Source organism: Sitophilus oryzae, unplaced genomic scaffold (assembly GCF_002938485.1).
Source record: "Sitophilus oryzae breed Bouriz unplaced genomic scaffold, Soryzae_2.0 scaffold_649_pilon_pilon, whole genome shotgun sequence".
In the NCBI taxonomy this organism is placed as follows: Eukaryota; Metazoa; Arthropoda; class Insecta; order Coleoptera; family Curculionidae; genus Sitophilus; species Sitophilus oryzae.
In genome coordinates, this window is record NW_022147250.1 from 921,184 (window position 1) to 939,412 (window position 18,229).

At 34.0% G+C, this 18,229-nt stretch overlaps 1 protein-coding gene across 2 annotated transcripts in view; it reads right to left on the reverse strand.

Annotated features, from left to right (window-relative positions):
- The window catches only part of LOC115887840 (roquin-1), a 49,547-nt gene extending 31,723 nt beyond the window's left edge, over positions 1-17,824 (reverse strand). The window contains exons 1-4 of one of the 2 annotated variants that reach the window (XM_030907356.1): positions 17,626-17,824; positions 16,905-17,479; positions 16,667-16,842; positions 7,473-7,806 (exon numbers count right to left, since the gene is read on the reverse strand). In XM_030907356.1, the coding sequence (XP_030763216.1) occupies positions 7,473-7,806; positions 16,667-16,842; positions 16,905-17,478 (1,084 nt within the window). In that variant the 5' untranslated portion in view covers position 17,479; positions 17,626-17,824. The remainder of the gene's footprint in view (positions 1-7,472; positions 7,807-16,666; positions 16,843-16,904; positions 17,480-17,625) is intronic. The other variant, XM_030907357.1, reaches the window with a different exon arrangement.
- Positions 17,825-18,229: the final 405 nt, after the last annotated feature.

Below are 18,229 nucleotides of genomic sequence, written 5' to 3' on the forward strand. Positions count from 1 at the left end.
TTAAACTATCCGAGAGATGATCCCCTGAACCCATAGTGCTGCAGTTTATTAATTAAGATCTTATGATTAACAATCGAACGCCTTAGAAAAATCACAGAAAATTGTTGCTGTAGAATGATGGTTGTTTAGGCTGGAGTAAACTTTATTAAGGAGGGAAAACATAGCGTCATTTGTGGACTTGTTGCTTAGAAATCCAAATTGATATTCAGTAAGTATTTCGTACTTAAACAGAAAAGATACCAGCCTTCTTTTAACCAACCTTTCTATGATCTTAGATAGCGTTGGAAGGAGTGCAATTGGGCGATAGTTAGAAGCTTCATCTTTGTCTCCTCCTTTGTGCAGAGGAATGATTATTGCCGTCTTAAGACATTTTGGAAAAACACCATTTTGGAACGACATGTTTATTAAAGTTGTTAGGTGATTCAGAGTGCTTTCTGGCAGATTCGAAAACATTTTTAAAGTTAGCCCGTCGGTCCCAGAAGAGGATTTATTTTTGATGGTATTAATTGTACTCCGAAGCTCTTCAAGAACTACGGGCGAAAAAAAGAAACTGTGTAAGTTTCATTATCATTAGAGAGATAAGAAAGTGGATCATGAGGAGGACATATGGTATTAGTTAAGTTTTTCGCTACATTTACAAAGTAATCGTTAAGGTTCTCAGGTGAGGTAGAGATATTGCTAGACGAAGAAGCTTTGTTTCTCAATTCATTCACAATAGACCATGTTTTCTTAGCAACATTACCAGAATTGACTATTCTCCTATTATAATAAAGGTCCTTAGCGGCTCTTATAGTCTTATGATAAATTTTTCTGTATAGTTTTACGTAATTGTGGAAGAGACTGTCTGAGAATATTTTTAAGTGATATAATGAACGTATGTTTTTAGAAGATATGCGTAGACCTTTAGTGATCCAAGGTTTATTATGCTTATTTTTTATAGGCCTAAGAGGAAAGGATTTGAACGCTAGACTGGTTAATGTTTTTACGAAAATAGAAAATTCGGTGTCGACATCATAAGAGCTAGTATCCCAGTTGGTTGTTTTACATGTGTCTGAAGCATTCTTTTCTGAAAAAATACGGCATAATTTACGAGGGGCATTTTTGATTTTGGACTTTATCGAAAATTCAGTTAAAACTGCTTCATGATCAGAGAGACCCGAGCTAAAGACGTTGCAGGCGATGGAGTTAGGATCAAAAGAGGACACAACATAGTCTATAGTACTAGAACTGGTATTGGATATTTTGGTAGGCGAGCCTACATGCATGGCTATTCCAAAAGAATCAAAAATGGACTGAAGAAACTCCTGAGCAGCACATACACTAAGAAAGTTAATATTAGGATCACCACACAAAATTAATTTGCTTTTTAAGGACAGGGACTCAAGCAAGCTTAGTAGATTATGACAGAATAATTACACGTCAGAGTCAGGTGTTCTATAAATACAAATAATGTAAAGGTCATAAGCATTATGGTGGACAATAGAAAATTCGAATACTTTTTCAGATAGCAAATCATTGTACCTACTATATAACTATAGTTACCTCGTTAAAAGTCGTTGTTTAAAGACATTATCATAGTACCTCCATGAGAAAAATTTGTTCTATTAAATCTAGCCAATGTGGTATAATTTTTAACAAACGCAGGCTCATCAAAATTTAACCAGTGCTCAGTTATGGCAATGATATCTAATTCAAGTTCTTCTAGTAAAAGATATAATTCATCTGTTTTATGTCTTAAGGACTGAATATTAATAAGGAGTAGACCAAGCTTGCTATCGCTTAACTTTTCAGAGGGTGTTTGATCCTCTGTTCGCGTCAATTCAACTAAAAATTTTTACTCTTATTTGGGGAGCCACTGGAATAATATTTGCCATGAGTTTCCCTAATCTTTTGAAGTCGTAGAAGGCTCTCCGCAGAAAAGAATGACCTGAAAGCTGAAAGATCTGCATCAACTTCAGTTGAACCAATACCATAGGCGTTGTGGAAGCGGTAGTACAACTTACGCAAGGACTCCAGGTCACTAGGTAGCCCTTCTGATGCAAGCATCAATTTGATGCTGGTACTAGTGTGTCCTTCAAAACACACACTGGATGGTTGGTCGTGAAGATAGGCAAGGAATAGCCTAAGAGATTTCAAAATGGAGGGGTCCCTCAACCTGGCCAACACGTAACGTCCATTTACCGCATCTGAGTCCTGAGACAGCCGTACTATAGGTGGGGTCATCGGGTCCATAACTGCCAAACCATCTCTCTTCGCACTTCCCTGCACAATAATTTCTGGATTTTCCATCGCCAGGGACTTGCAAGCAGCTATAGCCTCCCTGTCAGACCCAATCTTAATAGTTCTTACCTCCCTTGGCATAGTTGCCAGTGGTGGGTCAAGTAGGTGAGGTAGCTTGCGGTTCTCAATGATGTTTATTTTGAGATTTTGAGCAGGTTCAACCGAAGAAGTAAACGAAGCTTGGCTTAAGGATGTTGAGGTTGAATCTATTATGGTTCCCGGCGGCCACATATTTATGTCCTTAAGCTGCACCAAGTGACACCTCTTTTGCACTCCAATTTTGAAATCGGAATGGGAACTGTCCTTATTTTTCAGCATTGGAAAGCATCTGATGAAGTCGGTGGTTCCTAGTTTTTCTTTAACATAGTGCGCAAGTTGATTCGCTGTGTAAGGAGGTGGAATTCTGGACACCACCACATAATTCCAGTCTTCTCTTATGGCGGCCTTAGGAGGTTGCGATGAGACTATTTCGGGTGTAACTATTTTTTTTTGGCAAATCTATAAAAGCTGTACTATTTTGGTGATCTATAGGGCCCGTCTGCGTTGAAATGGATTTTTTCCGCTGCATATTATGATTTGTACAGCATATTATGTGTTATCCCTTGTAACAAGCTTTTCCAATGTGAGCGACATTTGTTTAACGCTCTGCCTAAGGTCAATCATTTCCTTCGCCATTTCTTCCTTAGATGGGTCATGAACTTGGACTTTAACAGACCCATTATGGTTGTCTATTAAAATTGATGATAAATTGAAGGTGTCTTGCTTTATCTCATTTATAGACTTAAATAAGGATTCTTGTGTGGTATCTGATATCCTGGATATGTCATCAATTTTCTTGAGTAAAATTTTCCACTTGGAATCGTGGTCACTCAGCATGTCATACATTTCAGTTATGACTGGAAAAATGTCAATATTTTTTTTTAAACAGAATCCTAGCGCTTCGATGATTCTGGTTGGACCTGGCATTCTTGAAGCTGTGTAATTCTATCATGAACATATTTTAATGTAGGGGAATCGCAGACAGTGCAGAAAAATCTAACATTGTGGTACTTTTGTTGACATAGCACCTTTGTTGTTGCCTTATCCAGGCCTGTACAGGTCATACAAAAACTTCTTCGACACTCTCCACTACAGCGAACCTTATAACTGTCCTTTTGGATTTTTTGACAAGAATCGCACTTAAATTCAGCCATAATAATGTAAATGATTAATAATATTAATAAAAGTCGATGACAGCTGAATAAAATTCGGAAGTATAAACAAGCTAAAACTCACGCACAGCGGAAACAAGTACGGCGAAAAATTATCAATTAATGTTGCAAAAAACTAACACACGTAAACAAAGTCAAGTTTAAACGAACAGTGAACTTTGAGTTGATTAGTTTTTGAATAAGACTAGATTAATTTAATTTCAAATAAATTTTACCACCAGAAAACCAAGATTATATGATATCGCTCTTTTCAACGAAGTTGAAGGAAGATATAGTGTATCTATCACAATACTTAATAGAACTACTACAATTATTACAAGAAAAACAAAAAGAAAAAATACCCAAATACCCCTTCACCTACTACTCAACTACAAAATAAACGAATATAATCTCTTAAAAACACTACACAACTACTTATTCTTGTATTCTACACTGAACAAATTATCAAACTTACTAATTTATCAAACAAAAAGAAAGAACAAATAACAAACTTATCCCTTCACCTACTACTTAACTACAAAATAAACTATAAAAACACTACTAAACTATTTTTGGTAGACTACACTAACATGCTACACTAAACACTATAATTAAACTTAATAAATTAATCTAATTTTACACTACAACTACAAAGAAAAAAGAAATAAGAACATTTTCTAAAACTAGGAGAAACAGAAGTTCCATACGTGCAACCAGGATAATAGGTCAAGGGGACAAAGAATATAAAATACTTTAAAATGTACCTTCAGAAAGAAAAAATACCTCGAAAATTGTCTAAACAAACATTTTTATTTCTTATCAGTGAGAACCATCGGCCTCGTCGTCCTTGAAGAATTTGTCGGGTATTTACAATGGTTGAATTGTATAATTGCAAGCTTTTATAGCATATCTAATAGACAAAAAGTATCTGGTCGATTAGTAACCAATTGGCACAGTCCGAAAATTATCGATTTTTATTTTCTCTGTTTTTATTGGTACCTTCAAAATTCAGAGTAACAAAAAATATTTTTCTGTAGGGAAACTGGTCCTGCCATCTAGTAGTCTTAGTCCATAAACGTCTTAGGTTGATCTACTTTAAAAATATATATACAAGGGTATTACCTAATGTCAAAGTGTAAAGTACTTACTGCAAATCAAAATGTCAGTAAGAATTTGGAAACATACCAACGTTTCAAAAAAAATATAAAACAACATATTTTCTGACAACGATTATAGATTTTCGGGAATGAAGATATAGTCGTCTCTATATCAGAAGAACCTAGTTCTGGGCACCAGTCTGCGAATGATATGTATTCGCAGTGGCGGATACAGGGGGAGGGCCCATGGGGCCCGGGCCCCCCCTAAAGTCTGTAAATTGTGTAAAATATTATTCTTTTGGGTTAAAAATGGCGTCCTAAAAAGCATAATCTACATTGCTTTTCATTTTGGGCCCCCCCTAAAATAAATTCCTGTATCCGCCCCTGTGTATTCGAACAGCGAATTTTTGTCACTTATACATAAATTTTAAAATAAATCCCTGCGTTTAGCGGTCTTAAAATTCACACGAAATTACTTCAAAAATCGGTTCAACATTTAAATTGATGAATAGGTATTTTTATACAGTTTTATAATAAAATTTACAATTATTTTCCGATTTACTATCTGTTATAGAAATATTTTTTATAGTTTTCTAAGACAAATTTTTATAACTTTTATAGTTATTTTTTTATTTATTATCAAGTTTCAATAAAATTAATTTTTTGATTTAAATCACATGATTAAAATTAAAAAAATCACTTGATTTAAATCACGATTTAAATCATGATTTAAATCATTTGATTTAAATCATGCCAACCCTGGTATTTACACAGGTCAGTAAAAATATAATAAAAAAAGAAAAAATCAAGCTTAAAAACATAAATGAGTTACTAATACTAAGTTAAAAATAATTTTATATAGACATTAAAACACTAAAACACTAAAGAGAATAATAGTATCAACAATTAACATAAAAACAGTAAAATTTAATATTTAAAAATTCCTGGAAGGAATAACAGAAATACCGCATCAGCAGGCCCCTAACCTCAGTCTTAAACCGCAAGAGGGGCATGTCCGCAATTTCCTTAGGTAATTGATTATAAAATTTAACTGCCAGGTACCCAGGTCCATCTTGGCACCTAGTCAATCGGTGGTAGATTGGCACAAGCCTATCCCTACCCCTTGTCTCATGGTGATGGACTTCTCCATGGACCCTATAAAGGTCTCGGTTCTTTTTTACATAAAGGAGATTTTCCATTATACAGGGTGGTCCGAACTGTATTCCGGAAACTTCGGTAGTATATTCTGCAGATAAAGTGAAGTAAAAAAGTTCTTATAAATACATGTCCTAAAATGCTTAGTTTCGGAGATACAGGGTGTAGAAGTTTCTTTTTTATTTCGATTTTTTCCAAATAATTTCTGAAGTAACGTCAATATTTGGATGAAAATTGGTGTCTGGTAGTTTGTTGACATGAGAAATTTGATTTTGAGGTCATTACGACTCCTATTTGTAGAGGGCGCCACCTACATGTGTTTTAAGTGTTTTCTTCAAAACTATACTGGAGCCGTTCGGTATAGAAGAGTAATAACTTTTTGTCCGCACATGTATAGAACTACTGAGTGAGAAAATTTACATTTTCTTAATTTTTTAGGTAAAAATGTCTCTTGGTAAAAATCGTTACAAACAACCCTTCTCGAGATATTTAGAATCGAAATAGTCAATACATGTCATTATTGACAAAAAATAAACATGTTGAGTAGATAGTTATTTGACTGAAATGATAAATTTGGGAAATTTTTATTTTTTTAAATTAATCATAAAATTTTCCTCGAAAAAATTATGATTGATGATGATTTGGCACAAAACATTTCAAATTTATTTTCAGTCTATTAAATATTTAGTAAACATGTTTAATTTATGTCAATGATGACAGGTATTGATAATTTCAAATATCTCGAGAACTATTACCCGTAGCGATTTTTATTAAGAGACCTTTTTTACGTTAAAAACGTCGTAAAATGTATATTTTTTTACTTAGTAGTTTTATACAGGTACGGACGAAATGTTCTTACTCTTCAAACAAGTTAAAAATATGTAGATAGCGCCCTCTACAAGTAGGAGTCATATTGACATCAAAATCAAATTTCTCATGTCAAAAAACTCCTAGACACCAAATTTCATCCAAACACTGACGTTACTTCAGAAATTATTAGGAAAAAATCGAAATAAAAATGAAACTTGAACACCCTGTATCTCCGAAACTAAGCATTTTAGGACATACATTTTTAAGAATGTTCTACATAAGAACTTTTATACTTATTTTTATCTGCAGAATATGCTGCCGAAGTTTCCGGAATACAATTCGGACCATCCTGTATATACTGACGGGACAGTCAATACACCCACAGTTCTGAATGCCTCCCCACAATCGGCCCGATAGTCAAGCCCAGCCAAGACCCGCACAGCCGCCCTTTGCAAGCCGAAGATCCTCTTTAGTTGGGATGTATGTCCCCAGGCGAGAATAGCATAGGACAAGATCGAGTGGAACAAAGCAAAGTATGCAGTCCTCAGTACAGGCCCGGAAACACTTCTTGAAAGGCGACGCAGAGCAAATTATCCCCTTCTAAGCCTAGACTTAATTACATTTATAATTATATTCTCTCTTGTAGATTAGAATATAATTATAAATTTAACGAATTTACAAGGAGATGCATCCTAATGTTAAATTATATTTTTTAAATGGGTCATCCTAAATAAAATTATATAGATTAATTTTATTTCTTGTTGCTGAATGTTCGATCCATTTTTATTATAAAAATCACAGATCAGGAATGAACAAATATATATAAAAAAAATCTTTTCAATACATGTATAAGCCAAATAAAATATATCTTGTGTTGAATGCTACCTATTGTAATTTCACATAATCCTAAATTTTAAAATTAATCAAATTTAGTACTCACCAGGGTTTGGATCAATTCCCGATAGCAATTCCAGCGGTTTTCTTAAAACAGACAATTTGCCTGGATCACCGGTCCTTTGTAGAGCAATGACTAGTTCCTGAACTGATTGTGCAAATGACTGTGGCGTTTGTAATTTGTCTATAATACTTTGCATATGTGATTTATGGGCAGTATCTCCATATAAAAGCGCCGACCACTGATCAGGTGCTATCCTTAATCCAGCTTCAGTAGCAATTTGTACTATCTGTGCATCGTGTTCTCTTCTTAGTGCATCGTATGTACGGAATTCCTCCTTCAGCTGCATAAGCGATGAGTCGCCTTCACGTTTTGAAACCTAAAAAACAATTAGTCGTTAAATAACAACTATATTTAAAGACTATATGGCTAGTCAGGCACAGAAATTGAAGCCAAATTTTTGAAATGGAGCTATACAAAATCCGCATAAGTCGGTCCTTTTGGTTCAACGGCTTTGAACTATGCAAGCGTGAAAAGTGCTTTGCGATTAGTTGATTTATTTTCATACTAACCAATACAAGTAGTTCTCAGAGTTTCTATCTACTACATAAATCAAGTTATATTATATTATAAGAAAAAAAGCAGATTACTTCTATACCAATCCATTTATTCCACTAAAAAAAGTTTCTAATATTTTTTAAATTAACTATGGATGGGTTTATAAATAAATACGTCATGCGTCGTCTCTTGTTGTTTTTAACCAGTTTTATTGGTTTATTTCAAAAATGACAGATCATATTTCAATATTATTGGTTTGACGCAACGATGAACGACAAACGGGCGCCTATGCGTATGAACTCTCTCTCTCTCTCTCTCTCTCGTCTGGTTTTGGCTCTGCTACTAGGCAATTGCCAGCTCAATTTCATGATGACCTCAATGTTGTCTGGCTGTACACCATATTGGGGCCATCTACCATTCCACAATAATCAAAACAAAAAAAAAGGTCCTTATATGATCATTTCGAAAGCTTCTCCCACGCTGGTAGCATCCGGCTACATAGGGCCTGGTTACCCCGTGACAACGTGAAAAAGAGTTGTCCTTTAATAAATTTTCTCATGGCACTTCAAAGTAGGCGAACTTGTATAAAAATGTTCATTGCACTTATAGTAGGCGAACTTTAAAAATGTTTCACAAAAATATGTATCTGAATGGGACACGAATCCACTTTAAAACTTTTATACCAAAAAATATTAAGCTTTTACAAAACGATTACAAGAATATTAACAGAAAACAAGAAACAAAAATTGACTCCCGAACAACCAACCATCAGACAGTATTCAATGTTGCCACGACGACTGACCGAACGGAAGTGCGTATGAACTCGATTTTTGAGAATTGTCAAACTCTTGCCAAATTATAGGTTATAATTTTGTGTCAAATTATGTCAAATAGAAATGATATATATTTTGCATTTTGGATTGTGTTGTTACTTGTGTTTCGTGTTTTTTTAAAATTAAGTGGAGGAAAACTCGAGGGAAAATTAAGTGTTGAGCCAGACCATAGTTTACAGTTAATATTCGGTGCACAGATACCGCCAGAGACACAGTTTGCCAGAGACATAGATAAAAGACTTATACTATTAAATAGATAGGCAACTTATAATACATTTCAATTTTATTATACAAGGGCGCCTGTGGTAGTCGGAGGAAGAAATACTAATGGAAGAGAGGGGTGCGGGGAAGGGGGGTTGTTTTAGTTAATTTAAAATAAATTTAGACATACATGTAAGAACACTTTGTGTGCTTTTAATTAGGTCGAACATATTATAAACGATAAATCAACTTAATTAAAAGCATACAAAGTGTTTTTATATGTCGGATATTCATTAAAAAATATATTAAAAAGACTAGAAATAGTATATATTAAGTTGTTACAGTTATAATTTAATCTTTGGCGGTTTTCTGCAAATAGCAGGCAGTTTTACATAATTTTCCTCCCTTTGAAGTGAATTGGAAACGGCTATATAATTTTGGTGTAGGCAAGATTCCCAGTTTGTTTCCGTTTGAGACCTGAAATAATAAAAACAAATTAAATTAGATGTAATCATCTGCTGATCATGCTAATATAACACAACGCGCGTCCTTAATTCCTTACATGCACCGTAAAAAAAATTAAATAACTGCTCAGCAAGTAGCATTTATTAGCAGTACTAATTTAAAAAATCTATAACTGTAAGTAGATATGTTTAATTTACTTACCATTGTATCCTTCAGAAACCAGGTGTACAACAATTAAACTCCATAATAATAAATAATTAAGAGTCTATACAAAACACAAATTGTCCCACCATTTTTAAAAAACATTATCTAAAACAGAATACTGGCAAAAACTCTGAAGGCATTTAATTTTACAATAATTCGACAAATCAAAACGAAATCAAACCGTAAAATCACAACAAAAGCGTCTCTGAGTGACAGTTAAAAATCAAATTTTATTATTGTCAGATATTGACATTTGCGTTGTTAATATTGAGTTTTAATATTTTGCGCCTCTGCATCTTGGAGGAAAAAACTATTTTTAATGAACCGTCATTTCCATTTAAGTTTCCCAGCCATGGCCAGAGATTATGGCCAGAGAGTTGTATTAGCCACAAATAAAGTTGTATACCATCTCGTATATGGTACCAAAAACTGGAGTATCTGTAAAATAACACCGCACGATAGGTAAATAATACATTTTAGTACTGCAGAAAAAAAATAAGATTACAGTTAATTAACCAAGATTAGATTTTTTCAGTTTTATACAGTTTTTTTCACAATATTTTGAAGTAATCACTTGTCACTCAAAATTTAAATATATTAATGTTCCAATTGTACCAAGTTATTTCTTTGTAAAATAAAATAAACTACTTTGAAATTAAAATGACAGACACATCTATCACTGTCACGGATTTTGTCGTTGGATAGACCATAGCGTCTTACTGTTCGCGCCTCTACTTATACAGTGTATCCCAGAAATAAGTGCAAGCATTTTAAGGGGTGGTAGATCTGGGTAAAAGAAACATATTTTCTCTTTATCGTTTTTCAAATAAATCCAAAATAACGGAGTTATTTATTCACTTTGAAAATTAAAAAAATAATAATTTTTTGCAAAAATTTTGAGAACCACTGGATATTTTCTGGATTTTCTTTCTTGTACATGTAATCTAATACCTACGTTGCCATATTACCAAGAAATTATGTTTTAACTAAAAACGAAAAAAATTTCGAATTTTCAAAAATCATTTTTGCAAAAAAAAATCATTGGCCTGTTTCTGGGGTTGAACTATACTACCAGTTAAAATACTTGCACTTATCTCTGGGACACCCTGTATATTTAAATGTAATCTCTGAAATATTTAAACAAAAACAATAAACGGACAGATATATCTATATTTCAAGAATATCTTTAAAATAACAGGTTTATATATACCGGGTGCGTCTCAATAGTGGCTCACCCCTATAACTTTTTTATTTTTATTAATCTGTTTCATCGGAAATGACTACAACATTTGATTTTTAAATGGCACCCTCGGTGTTTTTTTACTATATTCGATAGAAAATAACACTCTGAATAGAATAACATATCATATGTCAACTTTTGACATTTTAACATATGGTTTATTTAGAATTATAACTTGCGGTTCGTAACGAAAATTTGACTCGAAAAACCAAGTGTGTGATACCAAATTATTCGTAAAAAAATGCTTTTTCTAAATATGCTAATGAGTCACTCTTGTTCCATTTGAACAAATTGAGATATGATTAAAAATACGATTTAAACATTTTCTAACTGGCCAGGACAAGACACTGAAAACATTAGACGATGATTAAGAATTAGCGTTTTTAACATAGCCATGGCACTCTAGATTGAATTTTAAAATACAATTTATTATTAAGCGAGAATGTCAAAAGTTGACATATAATATGTCATTCTATTCAGAATGTCATTTTCTATCGAATAATGTCAAAAAATTCCGAGGGTGCCATTTAAAAATCAAAAGTTGTAGTCATTTCCGGTGAATCCGGAAGTGATCGGAAACATTTGAACACGTCAATCAATCCTAATTTATGTCATATACTAACATACCAAATCTCGTTTTTTTATCTGAAAAAATAAAAAAGTTATAGGGGTGAGCCACTTTTGAGACGCACCTGGTATACAGGGTCGCTGTTATGTATGGAAAAGATCGATTATTAGGTAAAATATATGAGGTACCCGCAAAAAGTTATAGGGTTTATAAATATCTATTAGCGGGTAATAAATTTAAGTATACAGGGTCGGTCATAAAGTCTTGGCACATAAAAAAAATGTGATACTTCATAATATTTGACATTAGTTCTCAAATTAGCATTTATAAATGTATAAAATGAGAGTATATCAAGTCTGGAAATTACAAAATTTTCATTTAACATTTCAATTCTTCAATTTATGTACATTGTGTATTACGTTTATTGCTAAAATTGAAGGAAGAATTAAAACATGCAATAATATACAGGGGGTTTCATTTTAAAAAAATATATGTTTAAGTTTTAAGTTTGATGTGACACAACTTTATGATCGACCCTGTATACTTAAATTTACTAGTAGCTAATAGGAATCTAAAAACCCATTACAACAGTATCACAGTTTCGGCAGAATGGCATCAATAAATCAAACCAAACACTTCAAAATTAATTAAATCGAATTGTTTAAGTGATATTTTCAAAAGTCAATAACTCGGAAACGGTTGCTTTGAGGTACATTGTGTGTATTTCGATTTTTGCTTAGAATTGAGGGAAAAATTGAAATATGTAATAATATACATGGGGTTCTATTCAAAAAAATGAAACTTTGATGTGCCACGACTTTATGAACGACCCTGTATACTTAAATTTATTACTCGCTAATAGATATTTAAAAATCCTATAACTTTTGTATTTAACTTTTTGTGGTACCTCCTTCTTTTATCTAATAATCAACCGTTTCCATACATAAAAGCGACCCTGAATAATATAAATAATGCCATTACGAAAAAAATATATATTATACAGGGTGGTCCGAACTGCATTCCAGAAACTTCGGCAGAATATTCTGCAGGTAAAAATAAGTAAAAACATGTGTATAAATGTATAAAGTTTAATTTTTATTTCGATTTTTTTAAATAATTTCTGAAGTAACATCAATATTTGGACGAAAATTGGTGTCTGGGACTTTTTGACATGAGAAATTTAATTTTGATGTCAATATGACTCCTAATTGTAGGGGGCGCCACCTCCATTTGTTTAAACTGTTTTGAAGAGTAATAACTTTTCGTCCGTACCTGTATAAAACTACTGAGTGAATGTACATAATACGGAAATATATATTTCCGTGATTTTTTACGTAAAAAATGTCTCTTGGTAAAAATCGCTACGACCAACGGTTTTCAAGATACATATTTAGAATGGAAATAGTCAATACACGTCATTAATGACAAAAAAATAAGGTTAGGTTAGGTTGCTGAGGTTTGGGATCATGTTTGATCCCTCACTCGGAGGCCTTGGGCCTATTGCGATACCCCTGTTATTGTACCAAACCTTCCTCTCATTCTTTCTTTGCGTTAAAGCACTTCCGAAACAGCTGTTTGCAAAGTTCCCGATGTCGCTGATGTTGGCTTCTGCTGCTTCCTCTAGTCCCTCCAAAAAACCTTGCCCTAAAGTTTTAAAGCGTCGGTATTCCAGTACCGGACAGTGGCACAGCAGGTGCTCTATGGTTTCTTCTTCCTATCCACATTCCCTGCAGTAGTCGTCGTTAGAAACTTTCCATCTCACGAGGTTTATTATACCCCCGTGGGACAGTTTCCAGTGACGACACCTACAATTATACGTACTAGGTCCTTTTTGTGCTCTAGTAGTTGTTTTGTCTTTTTGCTATCTACCACTGGCCATAGTCTTCGAGCTGTAACGCAGTCCTAACGATGTTGCCACGTCTCTTGCTGCTTGGCCTTGATGGCAGTTCCTATAGCTTCCTTCAGTGTATTGATCGTCACAAGTGGTGGGTCATCTGCCACGGCCTTTCCCCTGGCCCCGTCTTTGGCGAGTCTGTCTGCTTCCTGATTGCCCACCACATTGCTGTGACCTGGTACCCAGCAGAGAGTAGCCTCGCCCTGACGCAGCCAGGACAGTGCTTCTAGGCATTCCATCATAGCTTTCGATCTCACTGATTCCATGGTGATACTTCTTAAAGCGGCCAAGCTGTCAGAGTATATCACTATTGATCTATCAGCAATTTTCTCTCGTATACAACTAGCCGCTTCCTTTATGGCGTAATCCTCTGCTTGTAGAACATTACAGCCATCCGATAGCCTTATGTCATATCATAAGGCCATCGTCGGATGTCTAGTTCCTCTGAGAAGATGCCTATACCTATGCCTCCTGAAGTTGCGGAAGCATCTGTGTATACTGCTATCTCTTGAGTGTTCATTACTCGGTTGCTTTCCCATTCTTCTCTTGTCGGGATGCAAATCTTTATTTTTTCTCCAAAATCATGTTTGGTGAGCATATAGTCCGTTTTCTGGTCTAGCAGATGTGTTGTCTCGTGTTCACCATGATTTTACCTATCACTGGCAATATCCTCGAGTGACCGTAGTTGGTCTGGTTCCACAGATTGGATTCCCTTAATCTTAGGGCACCCTTAGCGGCCAGATCCTTCACGAGCCAGTAGATTGATTGCAAGTCCAGAATTGCTTCTAGCGCAACTTGCGCTGTGTTGTTCCTTGCTCCAGTTGTACCTAGAGCTGCTAATCGCTGTACTTTTGTAAGGCTTTTTCTATTAGTCTCTTTAAGTACTGCTTCCCACCATACTAGTGCTCCCTAAGTGATGATTGATCTAACTATAGCACTGTACATCCAGTGTATAATGTACGGATGCAGCCCCATCTCTTTCCAAATAGTTTTTTACATGCACAGAATGCATTTATTCCCTTTATCATCCTTTCCTCCGTGTTCCTTTTCCAGGAAAGCTTTGAGTCCAGAATGATTCCTTAATATTTTGTCTCCTTAGCAAGTACAAGTGTCTTCCCTTCCAACTTGGTAGCGTGAACTTGGGTATCTTGTAATTTCTTGTAAACAGAATGAGTTCGGTTTTGTCTGGGTCGATACCCAAACCATTCCTTATTGCCCATTCCGTTAGCTTCTTCAGAGCAAATTCCATGATGTCACTGATTGTCTGCAAGTCTTTGCCAACAATCAATATTACCACGTCGTCTGCATATGCCTTTATCCTAATTCCCTTCCTTGTCAGAGAGGTCAGGATCGGGTTCATTAGAATCAGCCACAGCAGAGGTGATAATACCCCTCCTTGTGGCGTGCCTCTTGTTGCGCACTTTTTGGCTGAGCTCTTTCTCATCTCCGATGTCTCTCTTATATTCTTACATGACATGAGTAGATATTTATTTGACTTAAATGATAAATTTGTGAACTTTTTATTTTTTTTTAATTAATTATAAATTTTTCTTCGAAAAAATGACGATAAAACAGTTTCTGTTAAACTTCTGGCACAATAACTTTTCAAATTGATAATTTCAGTCTAATAACTATTTAGTCAACTTGTTTAATTTATGCCAATGATGGCAGGTATTGATAATTTCGATTCCAAATATCTCGAGAACCATTACTGGTAGCGATTGTACCAACTCGTAAATGTATATTTTTTTACTCAGTGGTTTTATACAGGTACGGACGAAAAGTTATTATTCCTCAAACCAGTTAAAAAACATGTAGGTGGCGCCTTCTACAAGTAGGAGTCATATTGACATCAAAATCAAATGTCTCATGTCAAAAAACTCCCCGACACCAATTTTCATCCCAAAATCGACGTTAGTTCAGAAATTATTTGAAAAAAATCGAAATAAAAATGAAACTTAACTACACCCTGTATATCTGAATCGAATCATTTTATGACATATATTTATACGAACTATTTTACTTATTTTTATCTGCAGAATATGCTGCCGCATTTTCCGGAATGCGGTGCGGACCACCCTGTATATTAGAGTTTAAAACAGTGCGCGGTCAGGTGACAACCAGTGACAGCTTTCAGCGATGAAGTAGACGAATCAGATCGTTTTATTTCAGGCGTGCGCATAAAAATTGCGTTGAACCAAAAGTATAGACTTATGCAAGGTTGATAGTCCCATTTCATTTGTTTGGCTTCACTTTCCACTTATTGTGTAAATAGGATATTAATCATATGGTCTTTAAATATATTTGTTAAATACGATCCACAATAATCTAAAAATATTTTGTCTTTATGTATTACATTCTTTACAGACATTTTTCAATGTTTTTGTAGAATTGGAGTTGACTTATTAATATATATTTTTATTACTATAATTTTTGTATATTTTACTAAATATCCTAAATAAATATGTTTTCATTCAAATGGTCTAAGTCTACAACAAAAAGGTCTGTTGTGGAAATAAAGATTGTAAAATTAGAAAATATTTTAATTTAAATGCTAATATATCAGTTATTATTTAAGATCTTATGTGTTACTCATTTTTCTAACAATGTTTGAATTTCAAGATCCAAAATATGTTTAAAAAAGGCTGAAATATCATACAACGTAGCACTCAAAATTGGCCAAAACTAAAAAGAAGTTGTTTTATTTCAATACAATTAAAAAAAATGTTTCTGTTATATTCAAAATAATATAAAACAAAATTAAATATGAGGGAATAATTTTATGATTTTAGTACCCAAACTGAAGAGGAAGCTCTTTTACTTTCATTTCATGACATTTGACCTAGATTTTCTTAAGCCCCGTCCTCAAAGCTATGCTGTGTCGCAGGCGACACCGGATGACACTTCTAAGAACCAATGAGAGCTGTACTAAATTTAAAATTGAGTGAGATCACATGTCTATATTTTATAAATTAAATTGTTTGATGTGTTTTTGAAAGTGGGCCTTTTATGCCCTCGCTAGGGGAAAGTAGGACGGACACCCTGAATTACATTAATAATACCTCTTCAAGGTGAGCTAAAATATAATAAAAGCTTGAAATTTAGTAGATTTATTTTCTACAATATATGTATAAGAATTTATCTCATAATATGTGATAAACATCAGGGCGTGGCAAAGCAAGATGGGAATTAAATGTGTAACTACATTATTCTGTTTTATACCTATTTAAAATAGATAGCTGACATACTAAATTATACTTATACATACAAACCTACCTTAAAACATGAGGCTCTATACAACAATTGTACAACATGGCCAATGCTAGTCTTTGAAGCTTGGGGAAAATGAGGTTCCAATCTTTGAACTACAAACATAACCAACACCTTCCTGGAAAGGGCAGATCCATCTTCCAGAGCTAACAGAACTAGCTTTAATACTTCCTCCTGCATTGCTGCAAGATATTTAAAAAAACTGATTTAATTTCATAATTACTTAATATACTACTTAACTTACCAGGTCCCAAAAATTGACATCCTCTGGCACGTACTGCAGCCCATAAATTGGCAGAAAGTTGTTGTGGATTCTGATGTTGCAATATGAGTTCTGTAACAGTTCTTTCACCTAACGAACGTGCTGCTCTTTGTGCCCTAGTACGTCCTTCATCTTCTACTAATTGGCAATTTATTAAAGTTACTAGCTTCCTTTGCATAGGTCTTGACAGAATACTCCCACTTCCATTAGAATGTGGCTTTAAATATAAAGCTAGTTCTTCAACATATTTTTTACATTTTAAATAATAACCTTCATTTTCTTTAGAAATAAATTTGTAATCAAATTCATTTTTCTCGACTTCAACAGTGTGACCAACAAGTTGCAGTAAAGCAGTATTAACAGGTAAACTTTCTATGTCTATATTAACCAGTGTTTGATCAAAGGGACATTGTTTACGATGCAAATTCAGTAAGCAACCTTTACATATAGTATGTCCACAACCTAAACTAATGGGCCTTCGCAATTTATCATCAAATGCGTTGCAACAAACTGGACAGTTAAGAAATTCTGTCCACTGTGGAGCCTGAATTGGCATACTAAAATTAAGAACAATAAATACTATTTATTTATAAACAATAAAACTTAAACCATGTGATGAAAAATACTTTCCAATATGGCAAGAGTATTATATATTTCCTGCCTGTGTTTGCCCTCAAAATATTTCTAAATGATCTAGACTTACCTTAAAATATTAAAATCAATCTTACATTATGAACGTAAGATGTTATTTTTGTTGTGAAATTTTTCACATCTGCAAAACTCACGTCACTCAAATGCAGCGTTGCCAGTCAGAGACTTTTCCAAAAAAAAACAAGAGTAGATCCTTAGTTGAGATAAATGTACTAGATTTTGATCGATTGTACGGAAATAAATAAATTATGTGTGTAGAGTGTTTTTAGATATATACCGTTTTAACGACTACGGAAGCTAAAAGAAAACCTCTAATCATGGTATAATCGCAATATTATGCATCAATCCAAGCATCAATCATCAATTTTGAGAATAAGTTTGATGAAGTAGTTGGGTAGAGGCACAGGTAGAGGTGTGTAGTTCATACGACCCATAAAGTAACACCAAAGGTAGGTATACTTTATGCAAACCAAAGAAACCAGAGAATAGAAAGAAACTTTATGATACGACAGGACTACAGGGTTGTTAAGTAGTTTATGAAGCAAAAAACTACGCCAAAAACTACACGTAGTTTTTTGTATTAACTACGTTTTAAAATTTTAAAAACTACTTTCAAAAACTACATAAAAACTACATTAAAAACTACCTACAAAATT